Source organism: Diabrotica undecimpunctata, chromosome 4 (assembly GCF_040954645.1).
Source record: "Diabrotica undecimpunctata isolate CICGRU chromosome 4, icDiaUnde3, whole genome shotgun sequence".
Classification (NCBI taxonomy): domain Eukaryota; kingdom Metazoa; phylum Arthropoda; class Insecta; order Coleoptera; family Chrysomelidae; genus Diabrotica; species Diabrotica undecimpunctata.
In genome coordinates this window covers 56,160,089-56,175,552 of record NC_092806.1, presented here as the reverse complement: position 1 = coordinate 56,175,552, position 15,464 = coordinate 56,160,089, and the positions used below count along the sequence as shown (strand labels likewise).

At 31.2% G+C, this 15,464-nt stretch overlaps 1 protein-coding gene across 1 annotated transcript in view; it reads right to left on the bottom strand.

The window, feature by feature from the left end:
- Window positions 1-15,464, bottom strand: part of LOC140439543 (ribonuclease P protein subunit p40-like) — a 110,509-nt gene that overhangs the window by 87,809 nt on the left and 7,236 nt on the right. The window contains exons 4-5 of the mRNA XM_072529517.1: window positions 14,182-14,629; window positions 11,635-11,814 (exon numbers count right to left, since the gene is read on the bottom strand). Coding sequence (XP_072385618.1) covers window positions 11,635-11,814; window positions 14,182-14,629 — 628 coding nt within the window. The remainder of the gene's footprint in view (window positions 1-11,634; window positions 11,815-14,181; window positions 14,630-15,464) is intronic.

The window sequence follows — 15,464 nt, the reverse complement described above, 5'->3', positions numbered from 1 at the left end:
TTTTTGAACTCTCACTTCTTTGTCCAGGTCTCCATAACTAGATAGTGTAATTACCAGGTATTTTATTTCCATTACTTGTTCAATACCGATGTAATCAATTTCTATTTTACATCTGGTTAGTTCTTTGCTGACTACTATTGTTTTAGTTTTCTGAGATGAGATTGTCATATTAAATTCTTTTGCTCTTATGTTAAATCTGTGGACCACTCTTTGCAGACTATCTTCATTTTGGGCTACCAATATTAACGCTTTTGATGATTTCATCTGCTTGCAGTTTTGTTGGGTGGATCGAGTAGCTCGACAGAACGGTTGCGGGTCCCAAGCCCGGATAAAGTAGGAGGGGGTCTACAGCCAGGTTAGCACCCTACTGATAGACTTTAAAACCATACAGCTCATAGAAACAGGATTATTATATTAAATGTAACAACAACAATTCCATTATTTCGCTGTGTAACATATTAGATACATCCTAATACATATGACAATAAGGCTGGCTGCTGCGAGTGAGATTACTCACCCCTAAAATTGGTTAGCTTACTTATACTATTCGACTTGTGCCAAAAGTGTCACTAGATTATCATTGTTTTTAGTAAGTTTTTGATGCTATTCTACTTTGGATTAAAGTTTATGTCAAATCTAAAGGTAAGAGCAGCTATATATTTTATTATTTACTTTGAAGTTACACTATTGTCGACCAAACTCCATGATTATTTAAGGTTTATAGCGTTTTTGCAGGATAATTATAACTACCAATAGACTTCTGACTGATAAGGAATTAGAACAAATAGCAGCTAAATTTTTGGAATAGTGATGATGATTTTTTAGACATAAGTGAATCTGAAGAAAGACCTGAAAATACAAACTTAAAAATAATTCTGTTCAATTGAATATTGAGGATTTCCCCATTGAATTTGAAGATGGAATTGTTGACAACGACGACCATCCTAACCATTCAGCTGGAATCTTGTTTAAAGAATACTGATGGCCCTCAAAAGTCTCTTACGATACGAAGTAAGAATATATCATGGAGAAAAAAAACTAATTATTGATGAGACCGTCAAGATCTTCAAAGGAAATACGAAACTTTTCAATAATCTTTTGGAGTTGTCTACACCTTTTGCTTGCTTTAACTAGTTTTTTGATAAATCACTAATGCCAAAATAGTTTTAGAATCAAGTCTATATTCAACACAAATAAATCCAAGTAAACCAGCTGGATTAATTGATACAGATATAAAACAGGATTTAGGTGTCTGTATCTATATCTCATTGGTTCATATTCCCAATTGCCGCAGTTTTTAGTCTCAATCATTAGGGCAACCTCAAATAAAGAATGTCATGAGTGAAAAAATGATGAGTATTTTTCTGATGAGGGGACAACGATATGAAATGCTAAGATTGACAATACAGGGAAAGATAAGAGGAGGAAGGAGTACAGGAAGAAGGAGAGTGTCATGGTTGAAAAATTGAAGGGACTGGTTTAGATGCAGTTCAATAGAATTCTTCAGAGCAGCGGTAGATAGAGTAAAGATAGTTATGATGATATCCAACATTCGATTGGGAGACGGCACTTAGAGAAGAAGAGTGAAAGAAGATTTGAATTTATAAGAAAATGTATACGCACAGTATAGACAATTTATACTGTGGTATACGCTGTTGAAGCCTATACGCTTCAACAATAATACCAACTTCGATCAAAACAATCGATATCTGCTACATAAGTTACAAACAATAGTTAACCACCTAATTAATAAATTTCAAAGCATTTTATGTGGTGTTTCATATAATTTTGAAATCTACACTGGTGCTAAAAGCAATAAAAAGTTTATGAGTTTTAGAAGAATCTGACCTAGGAGCAAGTGCCAACGTGGTTATAAGATTATCAAGAATTATTCCTGATGCTCAAAATTGTGTTATCTGCTTTGACTGTATTTCAATATTTAGCTAATGGGACAATATATTCATTGGGTACCGTAAGGCGCAATAGCATTCCAAACTGTAAATTGCCGTTGGAAGATTCAGCAAAGTCAATGAACCGTGAAGATTCTGTTGAATACATATGTAATTTTGAAGGAGTAGAAATATCGTCAGTTGCATGGATAGACAGCAAAACAGTTTTTGTTTGTTATCAACATATTCTGGCAAGTTACCTAAAGGAAAAATTGAGAAATATCACAAAGAAATAGCAGAGAGTAAACATCGATTGTCCCAGTGTTATCGAAGATTACAACAAGCATGTGGGACGTGTCGATCTTGGTGAATAGTCTCATTGGGCATTACAAAATCAAATCCAAAAAGTGGCACATGAGGCTTGTTTATCATATGCTTGGTATGACTATTGCAAATTCCTGGCTATACCTAACTGAAACGCCTTTGAAGCTTGCCGATTTTCGAGCAGAAATTGCAAATTGTTTGTGCAATGTTGGATGTAATCGACTGCCAAAGAGACGAGGGCCATCAGAATTGCAAAAAGATATTGTTGAAAAAAGGAAAAGATCAGCAACGTGTTAGGTTCCATCTAAGGAAATCAAGCGTGATGGACAGTCACACTGGCCTTAACATCAAAATGTTAAACAAATATGCAAGCTGCCCAATTTTACTTCTTTTTCATATACGAGCCCTAACAACTATATGTTGGAACAAGCAGTTATTTTGCGAATAAAATACCAATTTATCAGAACAAGAGGTTTTTAACAAATTAAAATAAAAATTAGTAAGGCATCACCCTTAGTTTGAATAACAGCCTGAACTCTATTAGGCATTGTATCAACCAGGTCTTCACAGAAAGTTCCCAACCCTTTGGATGACATAAAATCCCACACCATGATGTCCTGTGGAAACTTTACAGTTTTTTTGAGACAATCCTTATGGATTAAATTTGGTTTCGTCGCTATAGATAACTTTGTCCCAGTTATGTTTGGTCCACGAAAGTTTTGATTTACCCAAATGAAACGATTTCTTTTCTGAGTTTCCGTCAACAATGGTTTTTTCTTTGGCCTACTCGAATCGATAAAAAAATAGAAAATTTATATCGCAATTAAGAACCTATCAAACATACCTTATAAATACTAAGACCGCTTTTGTGGATATATTTGCGACAGCATTCTCTGGAAACATTCATCCCAGTTTCTCTATTCCACCTAGCAGTTACTTCTCGTTCTGTACTTCTTCTTCCCGTTACATATTAAATTAAATGCCTTACACTCCTTTGAGAAACGGCTTTTGGATGGTCTGAGCTTTTGCCGTGAACATCAATACTGGCAGTTGCACCGTCGAAATTTCCCTTTATGGTACTGATGAATAATAATTTCTCGAATTTTTGGATCAGTATGTTTTTCACGTGCCATTATTATATATTACTGGTAATAAAACTGGCGGTTTTTAATTATTCATACTCAAATGACGCATGATAATTATTGTTGACAACGCACTACCTACCTACTCGTATGTTTGATTTCAAAGCCTTCTTTGCGCCAGGCTGATAAAATTTAAGGAATGTGAGGAAAAGCAAAAAATGTTCCAATATTTAGTTGTAAGCAGTTTTCGATTATCAAACAATTAATTAAATAGTAATCAATATAAAATATATAATTAGGCCGCAAAAATAATTCCATACATCACAAAAAATGTTGTAATTTTATAATTACAATTAAAAAAAAATCAATAAAAGAATTTCGGTAAATCAGCATTATATTCGCAAAATAACTGCTTGTTCCTACATATAGTTGTTGGGGTTCGTAATATACGCTGCTCCATATGTGGACTTTATTTTTGTCGCAATAAAAACAATAGATGTTTTCATAAATTCCACACTAATTAGTTATTATGAATTATTATTTTAAACGCTATGTATCATAAATGCTACAATCATTTTTTTTAAATAAATATTTCTGATTGACTAAATTTTTTATATTATTTTTATATAATCGCCTCGTAATTCGGTGAGACTGTGTAAAAATATATTTATCTGTAATAAAAGCAGGCAATAAAAATTAAAATAAAAGTACTCTACCAGGAGTAGTTATTAACTGCAAACTTATCAATGACTGGAATGTATAATAATACAAAGTTTTAATATTCTCATCGATATTTACATTCAGATGTGCCTGGTATTATGTTTGAAAATATGGGCAGTCATCCAGTTGAAGTTTTCATCGAACTGTTTATCAGCCCACGTGGACCAAGAGACAATCAAAATATCGGATATAGCTATTAAGACAAATCATAATGCGTTTTCTTGTATCGGCAGACTTATGCATCCTTCGGGTAAAATATAATAATATTTGCCTGAGCGACCGAAACCATAAAGTAGTTTATCAGAAAAAATCATGTTTCAACCGCCCAGTAGTTTACACTTGGGTATGTAGGTATATTTTATTTTTAAACCAGTAAAATTAGATTTTGCGAAACAAGAATATTTTTAGTATAACCATACCAGCGTTCAGTTAAATTCAAATAGAGAACTGCAAGTGAGTTTGGTTGTGACTTCATCAGTGTTCTTTCTAAACTTCTTTTACCATTTTACGAAGATACTTTTAAAAGGTGGCGTCCGCAGTGTGATAATAATTCTGCAGCTGAAGAGCCAGTGGAATCCTCTAATCAATTGGAAGATTTACAAAGCTGTGTAGTAAACGTAAGCGACATGTCCAATACCTCTTTGATGATGCCAAACGTATGCTGAAACATGTTTATGAAGGACTGTGTTCTGAGTTGTCTAAATCAGAGGCAATTGCAGAAACATGTTTTTTAACCAGAGTATCCAAAGCAACCTGCTACAAGATTATAGGAGGAACATCTTCTAGACAGAGGAGAAAGGATTGTGGAAAATTCAGACAAATAGAACCGCACTTATTTGAACCTATAACCAGAACAAGATACAAAATGTATGCCACTAATATTTTTCCAACTATTGAAAGCCTTCGAAGTGAATTGGTTCGAAAGGACATTCTCTCATGTGCAGCAACAACACTCCGATTATTTATTAAAGCCAATAATTTTAAGTACAAAACCATAGACAAGCGCCAGGCACTAATGGAAAGTACTAGAATAATTTCTTTAAGAAACAATTACATCAGGCAGATAACTGAATATCGAAAAATGAAACGAAATATTGTATCATATGTATGATACTCATGACACGACACCGTGAAAAAAGTTAAACGATTAATAACAAAAAGTGTTCTAATTCAGTACCGCCCAATAAAGAACAAAGAATTATAATTTTAATCGGATGGATCGACGATGTATTATCTGCCAAAAAAATTAAAGACGCGTCTCTAAATTACGGTTTGAAAAATCTCAGCTTCCCAAATTACCTAAATATAGTGTGTGTGTCATGAACAACGCATCATACCATTCAAGATTAATGAGAAATATTCCAAATATAACTTGGAACAAATTACTCAGGAATTTTTATTTGAGGAAGGCATTTTGAGGCATCATATAGTAAAAAGCAATTATCGGAGGTTGCTGATAGTAGACAGTATCAGAAGGAATATTTTATACAATAGAGTTAATATGGGCTCAACTTAAAGAAAATATCAGGAGAGGTAACGTGGCTTCTAAATGTTCGTCTACTGTTAAGAGACGTTCGTCCAGTTAATTACAAGAGAACTCTCACAGCAACCAACTGGAAAAATGTAATCAAATATGTAATCGGAGTGCAAAATGACTATGTTAACTATTTACCAGCATTAACCAAACTAAGTATAAATTTAGAAGATACGAGTGATACTAGTGACTCTGAGTAGATTAGCAAGTGCTTAATTCTAATTAGGTGTTAGTTGAAACCTTTATTTTTATTGTAATTGTAGATATTCTCGTTTTGCTTATATATTTTTGAAAAGAGAGTAAAAACACACTTCTTGATAGAACAAAAAGGTACAAAGTATTTAATTTAAAATAGTCAAAGTACTGGTTAGGTTATTACAAAATATGTACCTGCTAGGTATATATATAAACAAAAATGTCAATAAAAGTTTTAGACCTCTTACCCATTTTAAAATTATGGAGGTACTGGAAGTCTTCTCTAACACGGTGTCAAACCAAAGTTGTGGTTCTTTAATAGAACACCCTGTATTTAATTTAAAAAATGAATAGTCTATTTTTAACTGATTACAATAACACAAAAGTTATCAGGGATAAAATAGGAAGTTTTAATACTTATGAGCATTTCTGTTCATAAAACGTAAATATTTGATCATACTGTTAGTAACAATTTTTTTTAGGTATTATTATTTTACAATAAGTTTTGTTCAGTCGAATCGACTAGTGTTATTACTACCTAGGTATATAAGAAGTTGATAATACCCACATTTTTTATTTAAACTTTACAGAAAATGAAACTTTTTGGTAAAATAAAATATTTACTGATTACCCACATAATTTGAAGACATGCGACTGTTCCATTTACACTTAAAATCAAATGTTTGCAAAATAATAAATTTTATTTAATTAAAAATTAGATACCGACGCCACTGTTCAGTAGAATATCATAATAGTCACTCTAACACTGTTGCCAATTTGTATCTTAGTCTTGTTCCCGTACATTTTCCAACGAAATTACGTGCCTACTATACCTTAATACACAACACACACACACATATATATATATATATATATATATATATATATATATATATATATATATATATATATATATATATATATATATATATATATATATATATATATATATATATTGTTATGATTGTTTATTTTGACTTTAATATTAGTTTATTGAGCCAATAAAAAAATTATAACTTATTTGTTATCAAAAGTAAAATAATCCTTATATTACCTGTGTTCGATGGATTCAAAAGATTTTCTAGTTGTCTTTTATCGGTATAGAGAAGAAAGGATAAGAATACAAATATATTATATTACAAAAATTTACGTTTCTTTATTTTATATGAACGAATAAAACAATTATTAAATTCTGTCGTTATCTTATCAATCAGCATACAAGAAAATAAATCAAATTTTTATGATAATAAGATTATAAAGCTACATACATTTATATTACGTGAAAAACCAATTTTCTTTACTTGAAACTAAAAAAACAACAAAACTTTAAACTTTTGATTAGCCTAACAAAACCTCAGTTCTTAAATTTGAATGCTAATGACCATGATGTCGAAACGATCCTTCACAGATATAAAATTCAATTGTACAAACACTTACAGCTTATTTTCTTCTTGAGTTGTATGTTGGAAAATACCCAGAAAAGTCCAGTCTCCTCAACGATGTGATCTCTCCTCTTTGGCACCTCGGCTCTTTCTGAACGTCTCTGCAAACCTCCTGCAGACTATACAAAAACACCTGATTCACTTCTCCAAACTCAGCTATTTATTTATGACACCAGGACCTCCTTTTGTCAACTTGATGCCGTAAGAATACTTTCACATATACTTTATAAAATGCCCACGGTAGATACAAGGACCTCTTTTAATCTACTTGTTATCTCCTTCTTCAAACTATTCACTTCTTTTCGTTACGCCGGTATCCAAACTCACGAACCACACCCTATCTTGAGACAAACGACTGTTTCCTTTCGATGACCAAAATATGACTAACTTCTCCTGTCTCATGATCGACTCACAAATTCCCATTTAAAGACGACCGTCCAATCAAAAGCTCAAATTGTGTTTACCATGATTTTGGAAAAGCCTAATTTCGGTTTCAGAGAAAAACTAAATAGCTTACTTTAAAATTGGTTTTTTTCAATACATCATTTATACATATTTCAAAAGATTAGAATATGGTCATTTAATACTCGACTATACAAACAATGAAAAGATTAACTTACAGGTAAAATGTCTTCTAATTCTAAACAAAGGATTTTTGATAATTTTGTTTGAAACGGAAAAAAAAGGTCGTTTGCCAAACAAATTTCTATTCTTATCTACACTAAATCTTATCTTAAATTACTATATACAATTTGTTTATATTGATATCTTAAAAATTTATTCCGATGGACATTTTTATTTATTTAGCTTTGGTTGGGACAGAAAAAGTATGACAATATATATATATATATATATATATATATATATATATATATATATATATATATATATATATATATATATATATATATATATATAAAAGTAGTCCAAAATTTTTTGACTAGTTTGGAAAAAATATATGTAAATACTTTTTTCTTTTTGGGTGTGGTAGTCAATAAAAAATAGAGCTTTGCTAAGGCGTACTATTTATTCTGAATCCAAGCTTTCGCTGTTTTTTTGCCACCTTTATCAAGGTCTATAAAGAAAATTACTATGTTGTAACAATTTGAATGGTGCAAAAAAAACTATAAAAACTATAAAAAACTTACCCGAATGTAAGATTCGATATTCGTCAAGTCTTAGACGACTTGATTGAAGACTGTTTGCAACAAATCAATTTTGAAATACCGTTCATAAAGAGATACGTGGATGACTTAATCTTGGCACTACCTGCAGACTCTATACATTCTACGTTAAATGTGTTCAAAAAACGAAACCCACACTTGCAATTCACGTGCGAGGAGGAGCGGGAGGGATCTTTGCCTTTCCTTGACATGAGATTGCATAGATGTGAGGATAATGTTGTGAAAACACAATGGTATAGAAAACCCATATGTAGCAATAGATTCATAAGCTACCATTCTTACCATCCTCCTAGGATGAAAACTAATTTAGTTCTAGCGATGAAAGAACGTGTCAAAAGGTTATCTCATCCGGATTATCTCCAACATGATCTCAACCTCTTACGTAATATTTTTGTTGAAAATTCATATCCTCTAAGACTGATTAATAAATTAATTTTTAATGTTCCTTTTGTTAATAGAAATAACATTCTTACTATGTCACAATCAGTGCCCTCAGCACAAAATAATTCTGCTCCAACAAGTGTGTATTTTTATGCCCTTCCATATATTCCGAAACTAACCGTTGAACTCACTAAGATTTTCAATAATTTTAAGAATATCAAAATAGCTAACAAGAACATCAAAACCATACGTCAGCTGTATAGCAAAATAAAACAACCCCTAACCACTCTAGAGACTACAGATGTTGTTTATTGCATTCAATGTACTGAATGTCCATCCACGTACATTGGTGAAACTGGAAGGAATCTGTCTAGCCATATCATTTCTCATAAGAGTGATTGTAGATTAAACAAACCTACTTGTGCTTTGGCAGAGCATACTATCGATCTAGACCATAAGATAGATTTCAACAATGTAAAAATATTAGCCAGAGAGAAAAGTAAATTTAAGAGAACTTTCTTAGAGATGGTACATATCAGGAAGAGTGATAATAACAATCTGAATAAAAGATCTGAGATCCAGAATCTTAGCAAAATTTACAATTTTATATTGACTTTTGACTGAGCTATTTTGCATCTCAGAGTTTTCTTTTTTTTTTTTTCTCTTTTTTTAAAAATTTCATTATTGATTGAATATTGCTGATCAAACTTCAGTTACTAATTCAGTTTTGTTTTGTTTGAGTTATTTTTTCTAAACCTATTTACTAAATACTATTTTCTTTCGTGTTTTTTTGTATTTTCTTCAAACTATTTAAACAATAATTCTCCACCCACTTTCTCATTCTGCTCGTGAAATGTGACTGAAATCAAGCTTGCAACGACGACTGTTTTAACATGTCGTCCTTCAATTTGTTTTTAACTATTAACGTATTTATTAATTTTTAAAGTGTCTTTTTAACAGTAAAATTTTTAAGTTTAGTTGCAATTTCAGTATTATCATGTTATTTAACGTTGTTGTTTATGCCACGAATCTTACATTCGGGTAAGTTTTTTATAGTTTTTTTTTGCACCATTCAAATTGTTACAACATAGTAATTTTCTTTGTAGACCTTGATAAAGGTGGCAAAAAACCACCGAAAGCTTGGATTCAGAATAAATAGTACACCTTAGCAAAGCTCTATTTTTTATTGACTACCACACCCAAAAAGAAAAAAGTATTTACATATATATGTATATATATATATACATATATATATATATATATATATATAGATATATATATGTATATATAAATATAGATATATATATATATATATATATATATATATATATATATATATGTATATATAAATATAGATATATATATATATATATATATATATATATATATATATATATATATATATATATATATATATATATATATATACATATATATTTGGTGAGAATAAATAAAATCGCGCATTATAGAGTTAAAATGGGATAGTTTCCAGTGGTTGGCTGTATACCATAGATAAAAAACTTTTAAAATGATATAAAAATAAAAAAAGTGAAATGAAACAGTAGGCGGTACTGTAGACTATGCGGTACTACTAGAAATTATTATGTTTGCTCCTAACGCCACCTGTTAACGTATTAACAAAGCATACGTTGTTTACTTATGACAAACCTGTCAAATTCAGACCAAATAATAATAAAATATAAATAAAAATCATTTGATAGTAAATTTAATTATTATATAAACTAAATATGTTTAAAACTAATAATTGTATTTATATGAAATTATTTTAAAACGAGAATTATTATAAAAATTTAAACCGATGATTCAATGTTGTTATTAATCAGCTGACATTTTTGACTGTTAATAAATTTTGCCAATCGTTACGAATCTAATCTTTTAGGGACAGATATTCTTTTAATTTTTTACTTCTCATTTAATGTCTATATTTTGTTAGTTATTTTTCATGCAGTTTCTAATTTAAACCTGCTTAGAGTAAATATATAATGACTAGAAACTAATTAATCTAAAGTAGTGAATCGATGTCAAGAACCGCTATTCTAGGACGCTACCCGTGACGATGCATTCTTGCGGCGCTAGTTCGTGACGCTCGCCTAAGCATTTTACTGTAGAGAAAAAATAATACGTCAGTATAGAAGCTTCGCTTCAAAAGGTCAAGGGCCCTTACTCACCCAGCATTTTATCCACGGTATCCCCTCCTTTTGTTTTATTATAATACTTAATTATTTCCGGCTTCGCTACTTCACTGTCTTCTACTTGTCCTGTCATATGCATAAATCACTAAGCACAGAACAATTAAAATAAAAAAAAAAATCCATTAACTACTCTATTCGATTTAAATACAAATAAATCGTAGCGTCTCTAAGTTTAGGAAGCTCGTTTCAGTTCCTTTGTCTATATTGAAAAAGGACGCTATTCTTTATTTTAATCCGTTGTTTTAAAAATGTCTTTTTACGTCCCCAAAAAGGTTCAAATGATAAATTACTGTTATTCTGTTTCAAAATGTGTGGATCTGTTTTCTGTTTCCTTTGAAGGCAAACCTGTAGGTTATAGGCAAAGAATTTTAAATGTTGTAAATAATTTCGAAAAGCATTATTTAAATTTGGTGAATAAGTCCATCGAATTCAATTAAATTCATCTCTAATATTTAGTAAGTGCCGGATCCGGTTAGCAGTCGTTTACAGTACAGTCACCAGTCTTGCTGTATTTAGCACATATACTATCCTACACCTAATTGAAAAAATAACGCCTGGCATAGAGTTTTTTATATTGAAAATGTCAATATGTACTCCAAGTATTATTTTTCCGGATGACGCAATGCAAATAATGATAAATAATAAATTTTGTTATTCTCTTTATTTATACCTTTTTCTAGAGCATTTGTGTGTATAAACTAAACCTCCATTTTTATCAAAGACTAATACATATCCGTTGTCTCCGTTTGTGAAATAATGGTGTTCTTCTTCGCCCCAAGCAACAGGACAATCTGAAAAGCCTTGTACATATATTGCTGTCCACTGATCTTCTAAAAGAGAAGATGCATTTCTAAAACAAAACATACACGTTTTTAATGTGGTTGATAGATATATTCTGATCGACAAAACATTTAAAGCAATTGAAACACGTCAGAGGTGGTCATGAAAGGCGGAATTATTAGTTTAAATAATTTATAAATTAAAAACAAATAGTGTAGGAGCCAGGGCTGTTCCATGGATCAATAAATAGGATAGATCAGCAATCAAAGTCCACAGAGTTTCAGAGTGTATTCTTATGTACTTTGACCCGCTGAATTCGAATTTCAAACCTGCTTTTGCGTCGAAAGTGACAGGGATTTGTTATAAACATTATAATTGTTTATATGATTATAATTCGTAAACTATCAAATATAAATCATTTTTAAACAATTCAATTTGTTCCTTAAAAAAACTACAAAATAATGTTTCGTAACCTTGATCCAATACTTAGAACCGGAGATATTGCAAAATTAGTGCAAAAACATTGCAAAATTACGGCGTTTAGGGGATTGTTCACTTGTAACTCGGCTGAATTTTGAGTAAAATAACTTTATAATAGTTCAAATTAAAGGAAAAACTACCAGCTTTAAAACTAAACCTTAGTTATACTCGAAATATTATTTAAACAAAGTTGTAATCAACATGGTCTCCAATAGGTCACTTGCATGGACTTAATTTTTGATTAGTTTCTTTGATTTATTTTTCAGAGATCGACGCCGTACAACCCAATACCTTCTATTATTGTTTTATAAATTCTTCTTTTATTTTCTTTTGTTAAATTATTATTCCACAATAGTTTGTGTAACTATCTAGTGGCTGCATTTGCTTCTGGAATCCTGAAATGGATTTCTTCGTTACTCTCTTCTTTTGATGTTATTTGGACTCACACGTATTCCCATTTCAATTTGTAGACTTTCTGGTTTTCCTCCTGCAACTAAGTATGCACTCTCGGTTTTTTTATATTAATTGTGAGGCCCCACTTGGCGTACTCCTCTTCCAGTTATCTAAGTATATAGTCCAGATCACTCTCGTATTTAGTTAGAATGGCTTAGTCATCAGGGAACAATTGTATCGTGTACAATCTCTCGTCTTCGATTGGGTCGCCCATATTGCAGCACTTTCTTCTCCACACTGAGAGCGTCTCGTTCAGATATAAATTTGAAGAGTGTAGGTTGTATACAGCAGCCTTGCTAGATCTTTACTAATAAGAATTTCTCTTCTTAATTTGTTTTCAGTTTTAATGTTTACCGTCATATTTTTGTAAAGTTGTTGTACCTACTGCTTTTATATTTTTTGTTTATTCCTTGTTTATCAATTGCTATCCAAAACACTGACAACTTTTCCTCTTTAGGAACCTTGTACAGGTGACTTCCAGGGAAACTATTTTAACAGCTTATCATAGTAATTTTCATTCTCATCTGACATATGCTATTCTCTCCTGGGGTCACTCTTGTCATATTGATAACGTGTTTGCACAACAAAGAAAGTGTGTTCGTATTATCTCTGGGCTCTGTTATAGAGCAGACTGTAGAAACTCCTTTAGAACTTTAAAAATTTTGACTTTACCTTGTGTATACATTATGCAGTGTCTGTTGCACATTAAACAAAATATTAGTCAACACAATGCGCATGTAGATTTTCACAAGTATCCCACCAGATTTAACAATAATCTTATACCAGAATTTAGCCGTCTAGAGAGATCCAGAAATGGTTCAAGGTATTTAGCCATAAAATTCTATAACTTAGTGCCAGCTAGAATAAAAGCTCTTAATTTTCATCAGTTTAAGGCGAAAATTAAGAGTTACCTCATAGTGAATGCCTTTTTTACATATGAGGAGTATTTTACCTCCAATTTTAATTTGTTGTATATGTTGTAAGTATATTTTAAAACACTGTATCTATGTTTTGTGTTTATATTTATGTGTATATTAACTATATTGACATATTTTATCTTTGACTTGTAAAAAATACTTTTGTATTGATTTATTACCAATAAACCATCTATCTATCACTGAAAGTGGTACAATATCGTATGCTTTTGCCAGATCCATAAAGATTATAGTAGTTAAAAGATTGTGGTGAAATCTTTTCTTAATAATCTGTTTTAGAGAAAATATACTGTCCATAGCGGATCTGCTTGCACGAAAGCCATTTTGTTTTTCTACATCTCTCATCTCTTTTTCAATTTTAGTTTTTATTATTATTTTTCCATAGTCTTGAGAGTAAAAATAAAACAATTAAAGGCAAAAAAAAATTAAAAATTATGATAATAAATAGGGTTCCAACGACAGATCTATTACCAATTAAGATAAAAAGAAACAGAGTAAATTTAATACAACCAAAGTGTATACAAATGTACCACTCTTTTGATTTAAACATCATAATACGTAATACTTACACAGTATTTTCAATTATCTGTTTTACATCATTAGATGAGAAAAACCCCTTCAATTGCAAACAACTAACTTGTTGTTCCATCTTATCCTCTATATCTGCTATATAACTAGATAAATAGTTCGTTTTATCTGACTTTAAGTTACAACCAAGCATGACCATTCCCAACCACTCCATAAACTCCAGAGTATCTAATTCATCTTCACTCTCAAGATTTATACCGAAAACTTTCGTATTGATTGTATGAGAATAATTTGTGGCTGTACATTCTTCCACCCTGTATCCAAGATCCACAAAGAATTTAGCAATCGAAGATGGACATATTACTTCATCTGGTGGTTCCCAGGATACCAATACTGTAACATTTTCTAAAACTTGCAGACATGACCTAAGTCTTTCGAATTTCTTTTTGTTGGTTAATAATTTCCCATCACTAAGATCTACAGTCGCAGCTGAAACACGATATTAGTAAACTAAATCATATATTTCACAAATAGGCATTACATAAAATGTGTTGGAATTTTTTATGACATCATCACGGGCGCTGTGAAGTCATTACAATGGAAAAATTTAAGTGAATCAGGGGGGTGAAGATTTGGTCAAGTGAAAGGGTTTTTATTCCAAATTCAACAGTGTACCATAATGAGGGTATTAATTTAAATAAGTACGTTAAATTTTCAATTTAATGTTTATTTTCAACAATAATCAATAACATTCAAAATATGAAATAATTTTATAGGTGTTCAAAATGACCTCCTTCTGCTTCAACTCAAGCGTCAAATCGTTTAAGCAGTTCACGTGTACATGGTGTATGTATCGTCTCTGGCGAAATCAGGGTACACACTTGTCTAATTTAAGTTTTTAAATAGTCTACATCTGTAGGTTCTTAGTTATAAACGATTCCTTTTAAATAGCCCCTTGCAAAAAAAAAATCTAAAGGTTATAGCACAGGGGATCTTGGAGGCCTTTGGACCGATCCGTTAGTTCCAATCAACTGTTTGGAAATGTGACATTACGGTAATTGATTACACTACCGCTGTTATACGGGGGTGAGCCATCTTGTTGCCATATCATAACTCCTCTTTCGCGTAAAGGAATATTCTCCAGTAACAAAAGTAGCTAGCTCAATTTTCAGAAACTTGAGATATCTGTGACTATTTAAATATTCTTCAAAAAATATGGACTTATTAAACGACTAATAAAGAGTTCACACTAAACATTAACTCCCCAACTAGTTTGAAAGCGAGTTTACCTTAACCAGTGCGAATTTTCCACTGAACCATAATG